At 45.9% G+C, this 23,164-nt stretch overlaps 1 protein-coding gene and 1 pseudogene across 1 annotated transcript; both read left to right on the top strand.

Annotated features, from left to right (window-relative positions):
• Window positions 1–7,145, top strand: LOC128846610 (olfactory receptor 10A4-like; annotated as a pseudogene).
• A 15,050-nt stretch (window positions 7,146–22,195) lies between these two features.
• Window positions 22,196–23,164, top strand: LOC128846714 (olfactory receptor 10AG1-like). The gene is given in 3 exon segments (XM_054045960.1): window positions 22,196–22,679; window positions 22,682–22,779; window positions 22,781–23,164. Coding segments are annotated over 3 exon segments (924 nt in total). The 5' UTR covers window positions 22,196–22,237.

Genomic DNA, 23,164 nt, shown 5'->3' with positions numbered 1-23,164 from the left:
GTGGGCTGGCGCCGCCGCACCGGGAGCTCAGCTGCGCGCTGCCCCAGGGCCCAGGGAAGAAAGGTGAGTGGCGCCGGTGGCACTGGCTTGCCGTGGTCCCCATCGTATAGGGGGGTCGGGACGCGGGACAAGTCCTCTAAAATCGGGACTGTTCCAATAATATTGGGACATCTGGTCACCCTAACTTTGTGTGTGACCTTGGGGCAAATCGCTCGGTCTCTGAGGGGCAGATTTTCTTAGGGATTTGAGTGCATACGCTGCTAAGATGAAATTTTTAAATCCTGCCAGGAGCTAGATTCACAAAGGGATTTAAACACCTACCTGCTACCTTAGTGTATCTACAGGGGGAACCAATATTTGATAACGGGCTCTTCAGCCTAGCAGAGAAAGGTTCTAACACCATCCAATGGCGGGAAGTCGAAGCTAGACAAATTCAAACTAGAAATAAGGCTTAAATGTGTAAGAGTGGGGGAAATTAACCATTGGAACAGTTTACCAAAGGTATCAGCAGATTCTCAATCATTGACAATTTATAAACCAAGATGGGATGTTTTTCTAAGAGATCTGCTCTAGGAATTATTTTGGGGCAGGTCTCTGGGCTGTGAGGTCAGACTAGATGATCACAATGGTCCCTTCTAGCCTAGGAATCTATGAAACCAGAGAAGTGGCAGATCTCTGTCCAAGTCCTATCTCTCCCTGAGGTAGAGGAGGGACCTGAGGCATGGTTATCCCACGCCCCAGCTACATAGCCTAACCACTGGGCTAAAAGTTATGAGGGAGGTCCTCCTCTTCCCCACACTCCAGCCCATTCTCGCCTTGTGTAAGCTCACCTACATGGGCCCAATCCGGTAGGTGAGCTCTGAGCATGCTTACCCAATTGGGCCCCATGGGCAAGTGAGGCAAAGGCCTGGCTATCTCCCCCCAGCTCGTGCATGGCTCTAGGACTCAGCTGTTGGGATGGTTGGCCTGGGGCTACCAAGCACATTCCCAGAGGCACCTGGGGAAATTTTCCTGCAAAAAAGTAGTGAGTTTAGGCACTGAAGGCATTTGACGGCACCTGAGCAGCAGTTTTGTGAATCCCCCAGGGGCCTGAATCTGGGATCTGTAGCTGCCTAAAGTGGTAGGTAGCCACTTAAGTGGCTTTGTGAATTGGGCCATTCCCTATGTAGGCGATTTTGAAAACCCACTAGGTGCCTGTCTGCATCTTTAGGGTCTTAAATACCTTTTCAAGGACACCCCCCACACCACCCCGCATCTTTGTGTGCATCTGCTCCCTGTTTGCAATTTGCGGACAATAGCATGATCTACAGCACAGGGGTGTTGTGAGGCTAACGAAATTAAGAGTGTGAGGCGCTTACTCCTACGTGGGCCTTGCAGAGAGAGAAATAGTGAGGTTCTTTATGGGTAATAAGCTCAAATCAGATTTAAAGATTTAAGTCCCATTTTCGAAACGTTTTTGGGATTCCCATCTCCCAAACCAGACCCTATCATTGATGCAGTCACTTCACTGAAAATCCAATTTTCTAGTGGAAAAAGTTCTGATTAAAAATTTTCCACCAGCCTTTGTTCAAAACAGCTGTCCCTGGAAACGTGGACCCTCTATTGTCCATGCCAAAGAAAAAATAAAAGTCCTTGTCTCATCTCTGAATCTTTGACGTAGCAAGGATTCAATGCACGAGGGAACCTGTCTCAATAGAGACATAAAAGAACTTAAATACTCAGACTCCTCGAGATGTGGCCTCTTCAGCGTTGGGGAACGCACTTGTTTGCTCTGCTGCCTGTAAGTTTTACAGCACATGATTATATGAGATTAGAATATTTTTTAAAGTCAATGTTTTTTCTGCATGTTATTGCTTTTTAACCAAGCACATTGGTGCATAGCTCTACCTTGGTCCTTTTTCTCCTCTGCTTTGTACCTTTGTGTAGTCATTTACATGTGAGTGCTGACTGGGTGTGGGACCCTGCCGGTACAAGTGGGTAATTCTGATACGGAGTCATTTTGCACTCACCTTGCATTGGTATAAATGACTACACATGGTACAAGGGAGCAGGGAGACAGCCACTGGTGTGCTCTTCCTCTCCTCTGACTGTTTTGTTATACTAAGGAATAGTACAAAGAATTCTAGTTCATAGCTGGAATTTCTAAAGGAACCTAAGGGAATTACACAACCATCTCCCACTGAACTTAGCATAGTAATGTAATCAGGATCTGGGCTGCTAAGTACAGTTTTAATGCATGCTCTATGAAAATAGATAGATAGATAGATAGATAGATAGATAGATAGATAGATAGATAGATAGATAGATAGATTGGGTGTATGGGGATAGATCGATGATGGATGGATATAGTGTCATTGTAGCCATGCCGGTCCTAGGATATTAGCGAGACAAGGTGGGTGAGGTGATATCTTTTATTGGACCATCTTCTGTTGGCAAGAGAGAGACAAGCTTTTGAGCTCTCCTTCAGGTCTGGGAAACATTCTCAGTGTATCCCAGCTAAATACAAGGTGGAACAAATTACTAGTGTAGACATGGCCTTTGTCTTCTATCATTTTCCTGAGTGAGTTCATTAAATCACTAAATGCCCAATAGCAACTATGTGGGTGAAACCAGACAGTCCCTACACTCTCGAATGACCTCACATAGGCAAATGACTGGAGGGGTGTTAATGGGCCACTTCACCTTGAATTGTCCCTTGAAATACATGTTAGCTACTTATGCTGAACAATCTGTTCCATCTCTTACCAACAGAAGTTGGTCCAGTAAAACAGTGGTTCTCAACCAGGGTACATGTACCCATGGGGGTAAGCAGAAGTCTTCCGAAGAGTACATTAACTCATCTAGATATTTGCCTACTTTTACAACAGGCTACCTAAAAAGCACTAGTGAATTCAGTACACACTAACATTTCATACAGACAATGACTTGTTTACACTGCTCTATACACTATACACTGAAATGTAAGTACACTATATTCCAGTTGATTTATTTTATAATTATATGGTAAAAATGAGAAAGTTTTTCAGTAGTAGTGCACTGTGACACTTTTGTATTTTTATGTCTGATTTTGTAAGCAAGTAGTTTTTAAGTGAGGTGAAACATGGGGGTACACAAGACAAACCAGACTCATGAAAGGGGTACAGTAGTCTGGAAAGGTTGACAGCCACTGCAGTAAAAAATATTACCTCGCCCACCTTGTCAGATAGATAGATAGGATATTGCATATGTAGTGTGACCATATTTCCCAAAGGGAAAACAGGACACCATGTGGGGCTAGCTCAAGCCCCTCTCCCTTCCCTCCGCACACTAGGCTCTCCCGAGATCCACTCCCCTTGCGAGGCTGGCGTAACTGATCACCCGAGTCCTGTCTGCCCACCACCTGAGCCCTGCCTCCCACTCTGTGCAGGGCTGGCATGGCCCCTTGCCTCCCTGCACATTCCTCCGCACCCCACTTTTTGACAACAGTGTGCACATGTGTCCTGTTTGCTCTTGCCAACTGATCAAGTTGGCAAGAGCAAATGGGACAAATGCTCACTTTTGCCAGAAATGTCAGGACAGCCACGACAGGGCTTAAAAAGAAGCTATCCCCGCCAAAATGGAACTTATGGTCACCTTTTGCATATGAAAGTATAGATAAATAAGTATGCATGAGACCAGATACATGCTCAGTTTCTGTAGTGAGGAGCACCAGTGTAAATTCTTGCACAGATAGATCAATAGATAATTGCATATGAATGTATAGACAGAAGCATGATGAAGCTGAATTGATGGACAGATATTGCATATGAAAAGACAACTAGGTAGACAGACCACTTGACTATCCAAGGGCCTGATTCTCCTCTCATATCAACAGACGACAATTAGGAGTATGTTTATTGAAGACAATTGATTTACAATTGTGTAAAACTGACCTGAGAGGAGAATGAAGCACGTTCGACTGACACAAGGCCGTGCTGGAGCAGTGAACGGAAGAGAGAATCCTGTAGAATTGTTGGCTGGCTTCTACACGTTCTCTAAATAAGTCATTTTCGAGATCACCGCTGGGGCTCAGTAGAAATGTGGGTAGTGTCTGTAGTGTTTTTGTGCACTCCCTTTGGGTCTGTGTCCCAGCATGTCTGCAGTGAAACCGAGAGCTGTGGAACAAAGCAAAGCCATTTCCAACTTCGGACTAAGCCTTTGAGCCAGGACCACTCAAAGGTTTGCAGGATCCAGTCCCAGTGAGTGTGTCTACACAGCATTTTGTGCTGAGCGGGCATCAGCCTCCCAGTCCGGGCTGGCAGACTGGGGCTCATGTTAATGCTCTCAAAATAGCTGTGAGGTGGTGGGCGAGGCCAGAGTTCAGGCTTTGAAGTCTAGGGAAGTGGGTGGGGCCACTGGCCAGAGTCTGCTGACCTGGGTTGGGAGACTCGCTCCCGCCTGCTCCCAAGATCTGTGTAGACACACCCAAAGTGGAGCCAGGGATCTCAGCCTCTCTAATCTGGGGAATGGGAAATGAAGCCCGGCTCGCTCTGCGAGACAGAGAACTCCTCACCTCATTCTCCAGAACAGGGAGATCCAGGCTGACATGCTCAGATCCAGCTGCTTGCCTAAGGTGCCTCAGGGTTTGGGGGTCCGAGCTATGACACCGAGAGCCTGGCTTTCTAACGTGGGAGCCGTGGCTTTTTAGTGCCCTGGAGCATCAAGTACCGGATGTCTTACACTGGGCATCCACAAATGGAAGCATCACTGGAAATTGGTGTGTCAGAGATTATAGATATGAGAATGTAAGAGTGTCCATACTGGGTCAGACCAAAGGTCCATCTAGCCCAGTATCCTGTCTTCCGACAGTGGCCTATGCCAGGTGCCCCAGAGGAAATTAATAGAACAGGTAATCATCAAGTGATCCATCCTGTCACCCATTCCCAGCTTCTGGCAAACAGAGGCTAGGGACACCATCCCTGCCCATCCTGGCTAATAGCCATTGATGGACCTATCCTCCATGAATTTATCTAGTTCTTTTTTAAACCCTGTTATAGACCTGGCCTTCAAAACATCCTCTGACAAAGATCTCCATAGGTTGACTGTGCATTGTGTGAAGAAATATTTCCTTTTGTTTGTTTTAAACCTGCTGCCTATTAATTTCATTTGATGACCCCCTAGTTCTTGTGTTATGAGTAAATAATACTTCCTTATTTACTTTCTTAATACCAGTCATGATTTTATAGACCTTGATCATATCCCCCCTTAGTCATCTCTTTTCCAAGCTGAAAAGTCCCAGTCTTATTAATCTCTCCTCATACAGAAGCCGTTCCATACCCCAATCATTTTTGTTGACCTTTTCTGAAGCTTTTCCAGTTCCAGTATATCTTTTTTGAGATGTGGCAACCACATCTGCACGCAGTATTCAAGATGTGGGCATACCATGGATTTATATAGAGGCAATATGATACATTTCGTATACGATTCATCCAACTTGACCAGTTCATGAACAATTTTATTGTCTCCACAGAGAGAAAACTGCTGTAGGGCATGGCTAGCAGGAACCACACAGCTGTGACACAGTTCTTCTTTGTGGCTTTGTCCAACATCCTGGGGCTCCGAGTTTCCCTTTTTTTTCTGGTGCTGGTTTTCTACCTCATCACCTTGGTGGGCAACATTATCATCATCACGATCACAGTGATGGACCCTGCCCTTCGCTCCCCCATGTATTACTTCCTCCGAAATTTGTCCTTTCTGGAAATTGGCTACACCTCGTCCACCATCCCCAAGATGCTGGTGAACTTCCTCTCCGAAGACACGAGCCTTCCTGGGCTGTGCCACACAGATGTATTTCTTCTCTTTCTTAGGGATCACGGAGTGCTGCCTGCTGGCCGCCATGGCATACGACCGTTGTGTGGCCATATGTCACCCTTTGCACTATACGGCCATGATGAGCATAGATATTTGCCTCCAGCTCTCAGCTCTGTGCTGGCTCATTGGGGTGCTGGTGGGAGTCGGGCAGACAACTTTCATATTCACACTGCCCTACTGTGGGCCCAATAGGATCAACCACTTCTTCTGCGAACTGCCCCCGCTGCTGAAGCTGGCCTGCACGGACACCTACAGGAACGAAGTAGCTGTTTACACAATCACTGTCACCTTCATCATGGTCCCCTTCCTGCTCATATTAGTGTCCTATGTCCGTATCCTCCAAGCGATCCTCAGTATTCCATCAGCCGCGGGCAGGAGCAAAGCCTTCTCCACCTGCTCCTCCCACCTTATTGTGGTGACCTTGTTTTTCGGGTCCGGCATCGTGACGTATCTGAGGCCCAAATCCAGCTACTCCCTCAACACTGACAAACTGCTTTCCCTGTTCTACTCAGTGGTGTCCCCAATGCTGAACCCTTTGATCTACAGCCTGAGGAATAAGGAGGTGAAGGAAGCTCTGAGAAGGGTGATGGCCAGGAAAATATTCATTTGAAAACTGGGGGAATAAATTGGTTATTTATTTTCTTATTCTTCTGATGGTTTTGGAGATGCCTCTTGTACCCCAATCTATGATTCATATATTAATTATACTGATTATTTAAGAATTCCCAGTGATCACTCTGCAGGTTCTTGTCCCAACATCAGGCCCAGTAGTATTAAAATTGCTGTTGAGTTGGGAATCCCAATGTGTTCAGTTGCAACCCTCACACTTTAGAAACCCATCTGTATTTGTCATAATTCATTAACACATTTAGCCAAGTTACAAACACTCTAACCCAGCGAGGTAGATACAGATACTACAGAATGTCCACCTGAACATCCATCCCTTGCAGAACAGCCTGAAATGTCAGCCATTGTCTTCCTCATCACCTGTGGCCATCATCCTGGCACAACCCAAGGGCTACGCTCTCTCTTCTCCTGCCCACAGGCTGGGATGCCACTTTTATAATATGCTATGCCGGGGTAGTCAATAGGGCCAAATCCACATCGCCAGGTGGTTTTGAACAAGCTGTGAAATCTTTTTATTTCCTTATTATTATCATGATTGTTATTGTAGTGTGAAAAATGTTTCTCTAGAGTTTGGATCTTGACCAAGAAATCTGGACTTTGACAAAAAATAATTGACTACCCTTGTCTTACAGGGTCCAGGCCTGTAGGTTCCTTGCCTTACTGCTGAATAAAATAAATGCTAAAGCGAGCTCTGAAGGCTGCAATCTGTGAATACTGTATGAGCCGTGTGTTTGTCTGAAATGTGAATATTGTAAAGGCATTCTTGTATGCACATATTGGGTTAATTCAACAGCTGGGTGTTCAGGAAACCACCCAGGAAGATGGACAATAGCTCAGATAAGAGTTCCTCTGCAAACATCATGATAATTAATTGTGATATGCTACCTCCGCCCGCCTGCCCATGGGGGGCCTGCCAGACCAGCTTCCCCAAGATCAAAAGGCTGAGAGTGATTTCAAAAGAGACACTTCCTGATTAGAGGAGAGCCTGATTTTATGGGACAAAATTGCCTCCTGACCCCCCGCCCAGAGGCTGAGGGATTCCTTAGGGAAGCTTAGCCTGTCTAGGGGCTTTAATCCTTGTCTCTTACTGTGCCGTGTTCCTACTATTAAGATTGAACAACACTTTCTTTTAAACAGGCTGTTTTGGGTCACTATCATCACTGCAGGTCACAGCTCCCCAAGGGGACATGCACCTCTACCGAGTCCAGTCGGACCTGCTGAGCGATCCTGGCTAGTACCCACAGTGCTGTCACCCAGGGACCCGCTCTGGGCATGGGAGAGTCCCACAATTCCTCACCAGAGAGGCAAAGGCTCATGACCTGACATCTGGAGTGGGGTCCACTCAGTGAGACCAGGAGAGGGGGCAGAGGCTCATCTAGCCCTGAAGCAAGACAATTCTTTTCTTTTCTATCTTCTTACATTTTTGCTCTTTCTCTCTCTTTTCTCTTTTTTCATTTCTCCATTTTGGGGTTTTTTTAGTCTATCTTTTCCATTATTTTTTCTTTTTTTCTTCTTCTTTTTCCACCTTCCCCATCCCTGCTTTTTGTTTTAAAAGGAGGTTGTTGACAAAGCCCTGGCTGGGATGATTTAGTTGGGGTTGGTCCTGCTTTGAGCAGGGGGTTGGACTAGATGACCTCCTGAGGTCTCTTCCAACCCTGATATTCTATGATTCTGTGATTCTATGAATGAACCAAACTCCTTGATGCATTTTTATTCACTTGTTCACCACGCTTTGAAACAAGAGTAGATTAATGCACACTAGGGAATGTTAGTGCACGGCACCAGGGTCTACATGGACACTCCATGTGTATCACACTAGTGAAAAGGTAGATTTACACCCTGGCTTGCTGCAAACTGTCTACACAAGCCCTAAGAAATGAGGCTGAGATTTTTCCAATCTGCCTTGGGGGGGTTTCAACAGGAAATGGAAATAATTTTTGTTCTCAAGGTCAGTTTTTTTTTTTTGGGGGGGGGGGAATGGATGGGGATTGACAAAAAGCCAACATGTTCTGCTGAAAAATTCTATGGAAAAAATATTTTTGTCAAAAGTTTCCATGGCAAAACAAACAAAAGAATACTCCAAACCATTCCAAGGGTGAGCCAAAACCATGGAATGTGGACTTTGAGCATTCCCTGCAAATGCTGAGGGGCTCCGAACTAGAGTTTTGCTTTCTCCCAATACAGAGGTAAGGACAGCTGTGGAATTAGGAGCTCCATTATTTTTTCCTACTCAGAGAACAGAGCATGTACATTCAATCCATATATTTCTAAGTAAGGCTACAATTTAGTCACAGAGGTCACCTATTCCATGACTTTACCAGACCTCCATGACTTCTTCGGTTTCAGCTTTTTATTTCCTTATTATTATCATGATTGTTATTACGGTGTGAAAAATGTTTCTCTAGAGTTTGGATCTTGACCAAGAAATTTGGACCTTGACAAAAAATAATTGACTAACCTTGTCTTACAGGGTCCAGGCCTGTAGGTTCCATGGGACTTCAGCTGTGATTCCTCCCCCCTACCTAACGCTGCCCCCTGGTTATTTTTAGTAAAGTCACAGACAGGTCACGGCTCCCATTATTTTTTGTTGCCCGTGACTTTTACTAAAAATAACCATGACAAAATCTTAGTTTTATTTCTAAGAACAAAAGAGAGACTATAAACCAGGATTCACCACAGACTCTAAGCATGGGCCTACGCTAAGCATGTGATTGGTCTCATAGAAGTCAGTGGGACGATTCCCATGCCAAGGTTTAGCCACCTATTTACTGTCTTATTGGGCCAGGACCACAAACTCTCCATGCCAGTGTGAACACAGTGACTGTGACCCACACCGCTGCTGCCCCATGGACGCCCCCCATCACGTATAACTATAAGAACCACTACGTGCCTCCGACACAGTGCCTGAGCCTTCAAGTTTCAGACCCACAACCCTGTCACTGGAGCGTCCCGGTCAGTGCTGGTTGTGGTGGGCAGGTTCCTCTCACTTCTGAATGCAGCCCCTGTAACTTTAAAGTGACTAGAACTAGTGTTGAGGCTGCTCGGATGCAGCTAATGAGACCAAGTTCCCTGGTGGCACCCGAGCCCGTTTCTAAAACTGCTAACAATGCCTTTTGGAGAATGGGTTAGGAACCATGTCCCCAATGCCTCTGCCCTGTCACTCAGTGAGAGATCACTGCAACAAGTGCATATAGGCCAGTACGGACAGACTGACGAGAAAGTTCTTCAGCTGAGGACGTTCTAGTGTTTTCCAAAAGATGCAAAAGCAGGAAGGCGACAAGCACAGAGAGGGCCGGAGAGCGTCTCTTAGTGGGAGCATGGACTCACTCCTCTTTCATCTTCACTCCTGAAGCGGGTAAAACCCTCTCATTTATTTCACCAATCTCTTCCCCCCCTTTAGACCAAGGAAAACGAACACATATGTGTCTAGGATTTTGGCTGTCTCAGAAGACCAGGTCAAGAGACTCTACAGGGCATGGGCAGTGTAACTTTCCTTGCACATTATCAGCCTCGGTCAAGCTAAAGCTGTGTTGGTCACTTGCTTGCCTGGTCTGACACATCCGACTGAGCCTCAGCAGTCATCTTTTGTGCTCTGGTGCTACAAAACCAATACCCATGACTCACTTTCCTCATGCGAGTAAGTGTGTTGAGAGCATGTGAAAGGAGTTACTCGTGTGTGTGTGTCAGTGTCCTAGCTTCTTGTGCCGCAGCGACAAGCAATTTAAGCTTGATAGATAATGGGCTGGACCCAGTCCAGAATTTTTTGATAAAATGTTTTTTTCATTTGTAAATGCTGATTCTTCAAAAAAATAAATTAATTAAACACTAGTTTTGACTAAACTTTTGCCAGGAAGGTTTGAAAATTGCAACCTGAAACCAAATTTTGAAACACTGAACATTTTCATAAAATTCAATTCTTATTTTCCACCTGGCTGTGGTAAGGGGCGGGATGGGTGGGTGAGTGGATGGATAGGAAAGCTGATATTTTCTGTGAAAATAAAGTATGAATACTGAATAGAACTTCTTAGAAAATTTTAATTGCAAAAATTATTGAGCGAAGGGTGAGAATTTCAAAAGCACCAAAGGGAATTAGGGAAATAAGTTGATTTGAAAGTCAGGGCTCCTAACTCCCTAACACACTTTTGAAAATTCCCCCAGAAGACACATTATTTATTTGTTTGTTTATTATTTATGTATTTATTCAACAATAGTTCAAGATTTTTTTCTCATCCATTTTCTGGCCAACTTTACTCATCCTGAACATGTTAGGGTTGGATTTTCAAAGGTAGCTAGGGGTGTTAGGCACCCAACAGGACTATCAACAGGAACTGCTGAGCACCTCCCTCTCTTAAAAAATCATTCCCTTAGTCCACATTCCCACCCAAAACCTTTGTTGATGCAGAGTTCAGACACCCAGCACAGCCTCACGCCCTTCCAGGGGCTAAACTTCAATCTCTGAAGAGCAGGAAACAAAGTATTAAGGTACATGCCACCTCTGCAAAATAACCTTAGTTCTGCCCCTTTTGAGTTGGCCCTAGCCACTTGGAGTGAATGGATTTAAATATGCTGCTGGGTGGCTATCAGAGCAGATAACACCCTTCCGGACCTTTAGAGTGACACAAACCGAACAGTGAGGGGGCAAGTCACAAAGTAGTGCCCTTAATTTGGGGCATTTCCAAAAGTTGCTTTTAAATGAGACACGTCTGCTCAGAAAATGATAGTCTTGGGAGATTCTGCTTTAGCTCGAATAGCACCATCTCTGATTAATTTCCCTTTGGTGGAGGATAGATTCATTCAAGGCAATGACCTCATCAGCCATCTAAATAATTCATTTTTATTTTAGGTCATTAAAAAAAGAAGCTATAACATAACAAAGGTATGAATTTTCCACCCAAAAAGCAATATCAAGCACGTGTTTGAATTGTAAGTTTGTGCACAGGTGTTTGTTGGGGAGTCAAGGGCTGTATTTCACAGTAATTGCTGAATGTGTTTGATGTAAGCTTTATGTGTCTGTAAAAGTCCTTGTGTATGTTTATAACAAATATGTGTTCCCAAAAATATCAGAGGGGTAGCCGTGTTAGTCTGAATCTGTAAAAAGCAACAGAGGGTCCTGTGGCACCTTTGAGACTAACAGAAGTATTGGGAGCATAAGCTTTCGTGGGTAAGAACCTCACTTCTTCAGATGCAAGGGACTGTTGCTTTCCCAAAAATAGAGTGCATTTGCAGTGGTGTCTATTTGTGTCTGTCTGTGATTGTGTTACAGGGTCTGTAACAGTGTGTTTGCATCTGTATCTGTGTCTATCTGTTAGGGATTTCTTAGGGAGAGTGTCCTTGTGTATATGTATTGTTGGTGTGTGGGTTGGGATGGGGGTGTGTGATACCTCTGACCCTTTGTACACGTATATTTTAATGCTCATAATTAGCAGGTTTGCTTTGTTCCTGTGTAAACAAGAAAACATTTGTGTTTATTCCATTGTGTTTGTGAGTGTGCCACTAAGTCTTCCTATTATGTGTTTGTGTCCAGATGTGTATTTCTGCACTTGTGTCTGAGCTTTTGAAAAGATCATCCAACATGAACAATAGCCCCATTTTAGAGACGGCAAAAGAAGAAAACCAGGAACAGTACATGTGTGAGGAGGGTCTGAATTCGATGCACTAGCCATTGGACAGCCTCATTTTCAGTGAAGCTAGCTCACATTTACACCAAAATAACTGAGAGCAGAATCTGTCCCATTACGTTTCAATTGATTGTATTTTGCCTTGTGCTCATAAAACAACAAAAATTCCGTGGTTATTGATACTTCAGGAGTCAGTCAGATTACACTGGTGAATAATATTACTCATGTCTGTTAGTAATGGTAGGATTCAATAGAGGGATGAGAGAAACAAATTATTCATTTTCCCAGATCTGTATTCAATTTAAAAACAAAAACCTGGAACTAGTGAAAAATGCAAACATTATATTTTCATCTTTTTCTTGGTCAAAATTTCACATTTTTGAAAAATACCAACCCTTCTATGAACTGAGCAAAACATTTTTACAAAATTTTTGAGAAAAATGTATATTTTATTTAAAACTTCCACTTTTTTGAAGTTCTAATATTTTCCTCCATTGATTTTTCCCTACAAAATTTTGTCCCATTGTTTGGATTTGCCTTCAGTGTTTTTCATCCTATCCCTTTGCTTTCAGAGTCCCAGCTTCTCTGTAGCTTCTTAAATAACATTTACATTTTTATTTATTGAAACCATTCTCGTTTTCAGCTTTAGTTAATTAATTTTTATAAAGATGGTTCTACTTTAAATTCATCAAGGGCCAGAATGTGCCGTTCTCCCTCTCACAGTGTAGTACCTTAATCTCCAAGTAGGAATATCTGTTCTGTGGAACTATTCCTGGAGTTAGGTGATACTCGCTAGAGGGGTGAGTGGCAGACGGCTGGGTTGGGATTTTTAAAGGATTCTAAGTGGGTTGGGAACCCAAATCTAATTGAATTTCACTAGGTGCTGCTACCTGTCTCCTTTAGGCCTCTTTGAATGGCCCTGGTCATGGTAGTAAGCACTATACCTTGGTGATAAGTGTCTATGGAATCAGGTCTGAACACCAGAGCTGGATTTTCAGTCAAATAAACTACTCCTGGCTACAGACTGTTCATAGCCAATATTACCTTATGTGGGTTCCTTCTCCTTGTGTTAGAAGGAGTCGGGTGCAGTTGACACTGGGGTATTCCTCAGGCAGCTGGTAAAGAGAAGCAGGGAGGTCAGGGCAAAGAAGGGCTTCTGCTAAGATACTCCTGGACTGAGGGAAGCGATAAAGGTGCTGAAGGTTCTGGTGCCAGGCTTGGAGTTCATGGCTAAGCTGATTCTAGTCTGATAACAGAACAAACCAGAAACCACCCAAAATTTGATCTGGACTCTGCTGCCAGTGGCCCCTCTCTTTAATTTCTAGCACTTGTTTGTGTGTTTAAAAAAATATTTTTTTCCAGTGAAAGAAAAAAATGAAAGAAAATGGGGAAAACTCACTTTCTTTCCTGTTTTTATTTATTTCCCTTTTCTCCCCTCAGTATCAAGCAGGGGGGTGAGGCTTTTTAAAGGTTTAAAATAGGAGAGAAAGCAGCACTTTTATTACTTGTTAAAACTTTTAAACACTTTTCCAGTGGGGTGGGGAAGTTTTAAAACATGAGGAGGTGTTTTACCTCCCAACTTTTTCTCCTTTTTAAAGAATAAAAACTTTTTTCTACTGACTTTTTGTCAATATCCCATTTTTCAAGTTTTGGTTGAAAAAATGTCAGCCAGCCTTAGGTGAATCTTCCCCCCCAAATTCTTCCTGCTCTGAAATCCCAGGCCTCAGGCACTGAAGCTCAAAGAGCACCTGTGTTACCTGTCACAGGACAAGGCCTTTGACAAGCAGCGAAGCAATTCTGATCATACTGCCTGTGGTGGGGCGCTCTCACCTCACGCATGTTGGGAATGGGTTAAAATTGGTCTGAGGGGCCAATGAATCTGCCTGCTCTCACCTAGGATGGGCTAGGTCTAGTTAAAGATCAAGCCAAGCAGGGGGAGCCCAGCTGGGGAATGGAGAGTTCCTAGGGTTACCATACACCCAGTTTTTCCCAGACATGTCCGGCTTTTTGGTAATCAAACCCCTGTCCGGGGGGAATTGCCAAAAAGCCGAACATGTCCGGGAAAATACCGGCCGGGCACTTCCCCTCCCGCGCCTGCTGTGCTCCTCCCCTGACTCTTTGGCTCTGTTTAAGAGCCGAGCTGCCCAAGCACTACCGGCTTCTGGCAGCCCCCTTGCCTCCGGACCCCAGACGCCGGCCAGGCACTTCCCCTCCCGGGCTCCAGCTGCTCTGCTCCGGCGGCGCAGGGTCCGGAGGCATGGGGGCTGCCTGAAGCCGGTAGCGCTCGGGCAGCTCGGCTCTTAAACAGAGCCGAAGAGTCAGGGGAGGAGCACAGCAACCAGAGCCCAGGAGGGGAAGTGCCCGGCCGGGGGTGCAGGGTCCGGAGGCAAGGGGGCTGCCCGAAGCCCGAGCGCTACCAGCTTCATGGTTTGCCGGGCAGCCTCCAGACCCTACGCCCCTGGCTGGGCGCTTCCCCTCCCGGGATCCAGCTGTGCTGGGGAAGCGCTGGCCGGGGGCGCAGGGTCTGGGTGCTGCCCAGCAAACCGTGAAGCCGGTAGCGCTTGGGCAGCCCTTTTCGCATGGCTGGGAGGGAGGAGGGGGAGTTAGGGCGGGGACTTTGGGGAAGGGGCGGGGAATGGGTGGAGTTGGGGCGAGGAAGGAGCGGAGTGGGGCGGGGCCGGGGGTAGGGAAAGGGGCGGGGCCAGGGCCCCATGGAGTGTCCTCTTTTTTTATTTTTTAAATATGGTAACCCTAGAGTTCCCTCTCTCTGGGAAGCAGCCTGAAAGAAGCGTAGGTCACTGCAGGGGTCAGCTAGCAGCCGGAGTTGACTCGGGTGCCCCAAAGAGCTGTGGCCTGCGTGAACCCCTCCAGATGGAGGAATGTGCCGGGGATCCGGCTAGAACAGTAGAGGCACAGCTGTTACAAGGTGGCTGCCAGCTGAACCCAGCTGGGCTGCAGGTCTGGTTACTGTTTGGACTTTGGGTAAAGGACTGTGAAACATGAAGGGCTGTGTCGGAGAAAAACTGAGTTCTCACTATTTTTGTTTAGGTGCAGCAAGTCAGACGCTTTATTAACTCTCACATGTGCAGAGGAGAGAGCAAGCAGGTCTCTCCCTGGTAACTAATTACAGCAAGCATTTATACCTTTCATTACAGAAATAATGAGGGACAGCTGCATTTTGTTTATACATAGGCCATCTTGATATCTCATTTCCTTACTTGTTTTGACTCTTGCCTACATACAATTAGTTTCTATACCTTATCTACACAAGGTCTTCTACACCTTATCTATACTGAGGTCACAATGACTTCTTACACAGCTCTTTCTCACCCGTCTCACACAATCCTCACACAATCCTCGCTTCTACAAATCTCGCGTTATCAGGGTTATCAGGGTCACAGCTAGCTTGACTCTTGCTAACAAAGACTGTCTCTTGCTAACGAAGCCTGACTCTTGCTAACAACCATCATGCATTGCAGTTCCCTTCTGTCAGTTCTTTTCTCTGCTTCCACAACCCCCCCCCTTTTGTACTTCTAGTACAACAAACATTCTCAAATCTCTATTTGCATCAAGTCCTGGACTTCAGATTCTAAATCAGATGCTTCAACCTTAGGGGTTTTGATTGGATGCAATGATAATGCATGATTAGCATGAACATGAAAGGTATTACTATTATTACGTCTTTTACAACAACAATAACATAATCCTAAACTAACTAATAACAATACAAGCAATAACATTCCCATAGCAATACTATAATGGGGTTGTTGTACAGCCTTTGTCATAAAGCACAATACATCATATTTAGTACATAAGGTAGATACTCTATAAGCAGTGTGAAAGGCATACTTTTCTACTTGATATACATTTTGAAGCATGTGAATTTGCCCTTGTACCTCAGAGATTTTCTGAATCTCAGGTAACAATGAAAGCAAATTTTGAAATCTATCAGATAGTAAGCTAGTCCAATTAAAGGGTATCTGGAACCTAAGGGCTACTTGAAAAACTCTATCTGCAGGCCAGTAAATGATATGATTGCCTGCAGTGGTAGTGAGATTAAAATGTATGTCTTGTGATATGGTGTCATTAACATACACACAGCTATCATTAGCTTGGAAGAGTAAGTGTCCTGTCAGGGTAGTTCCTTGTCCCCTACCCTCCCAGCAAACGTAGTCATAGACAGTGACAACTTCTCCTGGCTTCAGTTTACGTGTACACTGAAGCTGTGGGGGTTCTAATGGCCAGAATGTCCACAGGTTACCTAACCCCATCCAAATGTCAGGTGTAATCCTAGGAGCACTAACTAAAAATCGATTGGGCATACCAGGTGGTCTGATTTCCCAGATGTCTCGATGAATTACCCAATCCCATATGCATCCTCCCCATGGACCCGGCAGGATACGGTATGTGGGAGCCCACACCCCCTGTACCGGTCCATATGCTTGGAAGGAGCACTGAGAACGTCCACACTTCCACCCAGAAAGTTTCCAAGTATGTCTCCATGGCCACAGGTCAGATGGCACTCCTGACGTGTCTGTAAGGGCAGTGGGCCAAGCCTGGTGCTCTAGATCATTCCGAATGGCCATTAGCTGGTCATTCAAGAAATCCTGAATCTCTGAGCATGCTAGATCCCACTGCAATGCCTTCCCAGCCTCAGTGATATTCAATACCATCTCTGTCAGTAACTTCTGGGTCATAGAACTAAGGGCGGAGATAACATGTAACTCACCAACTCCAGCCTGTACCTGGGTTAGTTGTGCTCCAGAAACAAGGCCTATGGCCTTCTCTAGTTGGCCCAATTTCTCATCATTGGAATGTGTAGTACTGTTTGTATCTGGATAAGTTACAGTGGTGGTGGCAAGGGTCAAGGGACTAGTGGCAGGTGTAGTCTTTGTAGTGGCAAGGCGTTTTTGATATTTATCATCTGAAAGCCAATTAGGGAGGTCAGTGGATCCTGAAGGTACCTGTCCATAAGCACAAAGCCCTGATCCTGGAAAGAATCCACCCCACCACTGGACCCCACATTCCCAGGAACGTTCCCCACAGTTCCCTCCTTGCCAATAAACAATACTTCGTTTCTTCCACCAGGGCCAGTTCTTAATGTCTTTTGTAGTTAGAAAGTTCTGGACTTTGGTGGTTTCAGCAGAGCGAGTGTTTCTTCTTTTCTTCTTCAAAAACAGTTGTGATTCACCACAGTGCAGGGGAGAGGTTACTAGCACTTCACCCTGTACTGGTGTGGTTCCTGTAAAAGAATTCAAAGGCACAGTAGATCTGTCAGTGGACAAGGGAGAGGTTACTAGCACTTCACCTTGTCCTCTTTCCCTGCTGTCCAGGAGGCACAGCAGAGTTAGCAGGAGAAACAGGCTGATCAGCAGCTGGAGAATCCTCTCCAGGCGGAGGGGTCTTTTTGCAGTGCGAAGCATGGGTCCAGGTGGGCAGTCCTTGGCACTTCACAGCAGTGTTGGTAGTTAGCAGGACTTGGAAAGGACCTTTCCAGCGTGGAGCCAGGGCAGTCTTTCGCTGATGGACCTTTATGTAGACCCAGTCTCCTGGTTCCAGCGAGTGGCAGGGCTGCACAGGATCCTTGGGTAGTGCTTCTTTCACCTGTGTATAGAAAGACTTAACACATTTCATTAGTGCCTGACAATACTTAAGCATTGTGTCATCCATTAAATGAATGTCCATCTGAGCTAGGGTCAGTGGGGGCGCAGTTGGTAGTCTCATCGGGCGCCCTGTCAGAATCTCATGAGGGCTGAGTCCAGTCTTTCGATTGGGAGTGGCCCTCATACTCATTAGTGCCAGAGGAAGGGCATCTGGCCACTTCAAGTTTGTTTCAGCACAAATCTTGGCCAGTTTATTTTTCAGAATTCCATTCTGGCGTTCCACTGTCCCAGCAGACTGCGGATGGTGGGGACAGTGAAGGTTGTGTTGAGTCTGCAAAGCTGCACATAACTCTTTTACAATCTGTCCAGTAAAATGAGTTCCACGGTCACTGTTGATACTCACAGGGATGTCAAATCGTGGTACAAAATCTTTAAGCAGAAGTTTCACAACAGTCCTGGCATCTGCTTTCCTGCAGGGAAAAGCTTCAACCCAATTTGAAAATACATTCACCAAAACCAATACATATTCATAGCCACAACATTTAGACAGTTGAATAAAATCAATCTGAATATTTACAAAAGGTCCCCAAGGGGGAGGGTGAGCTGCCTGCCTAACTTTAACAGCTTTACCAATGTTATGCTGCTGACAAATCACACATTGTTGACAGTAGTGATGTGCAATGACTGGGAACCCGAATGCACACCAATCTCGGTTAACTGCAGCAACCATCCCCCCTTTGCTCACGTGAGCCATTCCATGGTATACACGAGCAAGATAGGGCATTAGCATCTTCGGTGCAACCAGGCGACCAGCTGGGGCACGCCAAAGATGATCAGGGTGTAGAATACAGCCATTAGCACTCCAAAAACGTTTCTCAGCTGCCGGTGCAGCTTCCTGGATCTTGGCCAGATCCTCAAGGGAGGCTAGTGGAGGCTGTTCAATCAAAGCACAAGTATATTCAGCCTGAGGTGCAGAAAGGGCCGCTGCTTTGGCTGCAGAGTCTGCCAAAGCATTTCCACGGGTAACTTCATCATGAGGGGTCTGGTGAGCTGTGCATTTAACAACATCTAAAGCTTTGGGCAATAAAAGAGCATCTAAAAGAGCAGAGACATACAGACTGTTCTTAATAGGAGAACCAGTGGATGTAAGAAAACCTCTATACTTCCAGAGCAACCCATAATCATGTACCACTCCAAAAGCATAACGAGAGTCTGTATAGATTGTAACTGCTTGATCCTGTGCGAGAATGCAGGCTCGAGTTAAAGCTACAAGTTCGGCCACTTGAGCAGAAAACACAGAAGGAAGGAAAGCACTTTCAATAACAGCATGTGCAGAACACACAGCATAACCAGCAACCAATTTGCCCTTAGAATCTCGCAAGCACGAACCATCTACAAAGTAAATAAGATCAGGATTTTGCAAAGGCACATCTAGTAAATCATCTCTTGGACTAGAGAGAACCGATGTCACAGACACACAGTCATGTGGGTCTCCGTCTTTGGGCCCAGGCAACAAGGAGGCAGGATTTAGAACAGGGCAACGAGCCAAAGTAATATGAGATGAAGACAACAAGACAAGCTCATATTTTGTAAGACGAGAAGTGGATAGATGCTGTGTCTTAGATTTTAACAAGAGAGCAGCCACAGCATGAGGAACAGCAACAATCAAAGGAGATCCTAAGACAATAGATTCAGATACCTGAACAGCAAGAGCTGCTGCAGCTACAGCACGCAGGCAAGGGGGAAATCCAGCTGCCACAGCGTCTAGGGCAGTACTGTAATAAGCAATGGGACGGTGTTTGTCTCCGTGCCTTTGCGTTAATACAGCCAAAGCAAACCCATTACGCTCATGACAGAAAAGAGTGAATGGTTTAGCATAATCAGGAAGTCCCAGGGCTGGTGCACTGGACAGACTTTGCTTGATAGCAACAAAAGCTTGTTCAGCCTCTGGAGACCAAGGAAGAGGCTCAGGGGTACCTGACTTAGTCAGATCCTGTAAGGGTTTAATCATTGTTGCATAGCCTAAAATCCATTGTCTACAGTACCCAGTCATGCCAAGAAAAGTACGCATTTGAGAAATAGTTCCAGGCCTCTTAAAGGAACCTGGAGTGCATGTGCCACACTTCTAGTAAGATAACGGGTACTTTCCTCAGAGGGATTAGAATCAGGGGAGCTACTGGGAGGCTCAGAATCACCTCTTTGTGGTGAAGAGGAGGCTTCTCTCCCAGGGGAAGAGAGAACAATGTGTGCAGCTGATACATGCGGTGGTGAAACTGGCACTGCCGGGTGAGATTCGTTAGCAGACCCAGGCTGTGCAGGGGGAGGAGGCAGCACGGGCTGCTGCTGCTGCTGCTGCTGAATGTTACTGAAGAAATCTAAAATATCCTCAGCAGTTTCCTCCTCACTGTCAGACCTAACTAATTGGGGATAAAGGGGAGCAGAAGGAATTGCTTGAACGGGATTAGGATACACAGGAGCAGAAGGAATCGCTCTAGGGGTTAAACAGCTGGATGCCTTGCATTTAAGCTGTAAATGTTGCACTTGGGCTTTTAACTTTTCCTGGGAGTCCTTTAGACTCCGCACTCAAGACTCGTGGAGTCTCTTTGTTGCTTCCTCCCACCAACAGACAAATTGCTCCCACTATGTATCAGAGGCTTTTGGTGAAGCCAGAGTTTCTTTAAGGTATTTAAGTTTGTCTAAATCAAAGGTACCTTCTAGTGGACATTGTTTAGATGGATTTGCACGCGTGTAAAGATTCCAATTATCTAAATACCTGCAGGTTTTCGGGCCATAATGTACGTACATGAAATAAGCTGGGGTACCCTTAGGGGGTGAGAGGGAAGACTTAGACTGTCCCCCACCCATTTTCCAATCACACACTCAAAGGGGGAAGGATGCCCTGTCCGCGCTAGCGGCTCATAAACTAAGGATCTCTCCCTACAGGGTATTCACACAGGAGTGACTAACGAGGATAGCCATGACCCCCTACACCTCCCTTCAGCAAAGAGCGTCGGCTAATCTCAGAGAGAAAGCGCCGCTTACTCTGTTGCATCCAGTGAGATGGTCAGACTGTCAGTGGCTCACACGGAGAGGAAAAGGGGAGGGAAGATGGGTGCACACACTCCTAGACCCAGGTAGCCTCCTCGCCGGACGATGCCAGGCCGAGTCAACTTACATGGGTCGGATCTCCTAAAAGATCCTCTAGTTACCGGGCTTGCATTAGAGTAGTTCTGGTCACGAGCCAAAAGACTTCGCAGAGTACTCTGGGCGTCTTCCGGTAACACTCAATTCACACTGTGTACACACACACACACACACACACACACACACACACACCACACACACACACACTCCAACATACCAAGGCCTTATACCAGGTACTACTCCTGAGTACCTCCAGGTACTATTCCCAAGTACCTTGATGCATCACTTGAGGCGGTAAAAACCCCTCTTGAGGCAGTAACAACTCCTCAATACAGGTGCAAACCCTATGCACCTAGCATATGCTTACAGGGGGCGGCAAACAATTCCCCTATTACGCCGCTCAGCATCTGACCTTGCTGCACAGTCAATAAGTTCGGATGGCGTGAGTCCAACAGGGGCAGACGGCCCCACGGACAGTCCTCCTCCAACACCCCAATAGAGATTTCAAAAGGTCTCTTACCTCTATTGTGGCACCATGGGGTTCGAAGGGGAACAATCCGTAGCAGCTGCCGTTGCCTCAGTGGGCGTTGCCATCCCGGACGAGCCCCCAAATTGTCGGAGAAAAACTGAGTTCTCACTATTTTTGTTTAGGTGCAGCAAGTCAGACGCTTTATTAACTCTCACATGTGCAGAGGAGAGAGCAAGCAGGTCTCTCCCTGGTAACTAATTACAGCAAGCATTTATACCTTTCATTACAGAAATAATGAGGGACAGCTGCATTTTGTTTATACATAGGCCATCTTGATATCTCATTTCCTTACTTGTTTTGACTCTTGCCTACATACAATTAGTTTCTATACCTTATCTACACAAGGTCTTCTACACCTTATCTATACTGAGGTCACAATGACTTCTTACACAGCTCTTTCTCACCCGTCTCACACAATCCTCACACAATCCTCGCTTCTACAAATCTCGCGTTATCAGGGTTATCAGGGTCACAGCTAGCTTGACTCTTGCTAACAAAGACTGTCTCTTGCTAACGAAGCCTGACTCTTGCTAACAACCATCATGCATTGCAGTTCCCTTCTGTCAGTTCTTTTCTCTGCTTCCACAGCCGGGACACTCTTGTGGCTGGAGGCTAAAGGACAGTGGGGAAAACCGAGGCAGAAGTTGCTGCAGCCAGCCAGAAGCGGGCGTGCTGGGGCAGCAATTTTGCCATGCTCCCGTACGCACATGAGAAGGAATACACGACTGTCACAGTCATAAGGGTATGGGTATCTATGCAGGTTTCTATTGCTGACGGCTGAGATGCCTGATTTCATGTCTGTGAGAGACTGTTATGTGCCAGTACTCTAGGTGACATGCCCTTGTCCTCTGCCTTTAGCATCTCTCAGGATTCAATGCACCCATCCAATGGCAAGTGGAAATCACACCACAACACCTGGCTTCATCCTCTTGGGCTTCTCCAACCTCACAAACCTGCAGGGTTTGCTCTTCGTGGTCTTCCTGGTCATCTACATGGTGATCCTGCTCGGGAATGGTGTCATTGTCTTGGTCACGGTGCTGGATTCTGCCCTTCAAACCCCCATGTATTTCTTCCTCAGGAACTTGTCCTTTGTGGAGATCTGCTACTCCTCTGTCACCCTACCCAAGATGGTGGCCAGTTGCCTGGCAGAGGATGGAAGCATCTCATTCACCGGCTGTGCTGCCCAGATTTATTTTTTCCTTTTACTAGCTGGCACAGAGTGTTTCCTTCTGACAGCCATGGCCTATGACCGTTACGTGGCCATATGTAACCCCTTGCGTTACATACTTATTGTGAACAGGGAGATTTGTGCTACAATGGTAGCTGGGTCCTGCTTGTCAGCATCCTGCTACACTTTGGGCAGACGTATTTGGTGTTTTCTTTGCCCTTCTGTGGGTCTCATGAAATTAACCATTTCTTCTGTGATGTCCCCCCCCCTGCTGGAGCTGTCCTGCGTGGACACCTACAGGAATAAAATGGTTATCTTCATGGCAGTCCTGCTATTCCTAATCATCCCCTTTTTCTTGATAGTTATTTCTTATATTAAAATTGCCAGGACAATTTTGAAGATCCCATCAGCCCAGGGCAGGCGCAAGGCCTTCTCCACCTGCTCCTCACACCTCATTGTGGTGACTCTGTTCTATGGCTCTGGCATGATTGTGTATTTAGAACCAAAGTCAAAGGAGTCAGTGGACACCGACAAACTGCTCTCACTGTTCTACACCATTGTGACTCCAATGTTCAATCCCTTCATATATAGTCTGAGGAACAAGGAAGTGAAAGCTGCCCTAAGGAAATTAGTAGGGAGAAAATGA

Source organism: Malaclemys terrapin, chromosome 12 (assembly GCF_027887155.1).
Source record: "Malaclemys terrapin pileata isolate rMalTer1 chromosome 12, rMalTer1.hap1, whole genome shotgun sequence".
Taxonomy (NCBI): Eukaryota; Metazoa; Chordata; order Testudines; family Emydidae; genus Malaclemys; species Malaclemys terrapin.
The sequence above is the reverse complement of the archived record's forward strand: the minus strand, read 5'-3'. Positions and strand labels throughout refer to the sequence as shown.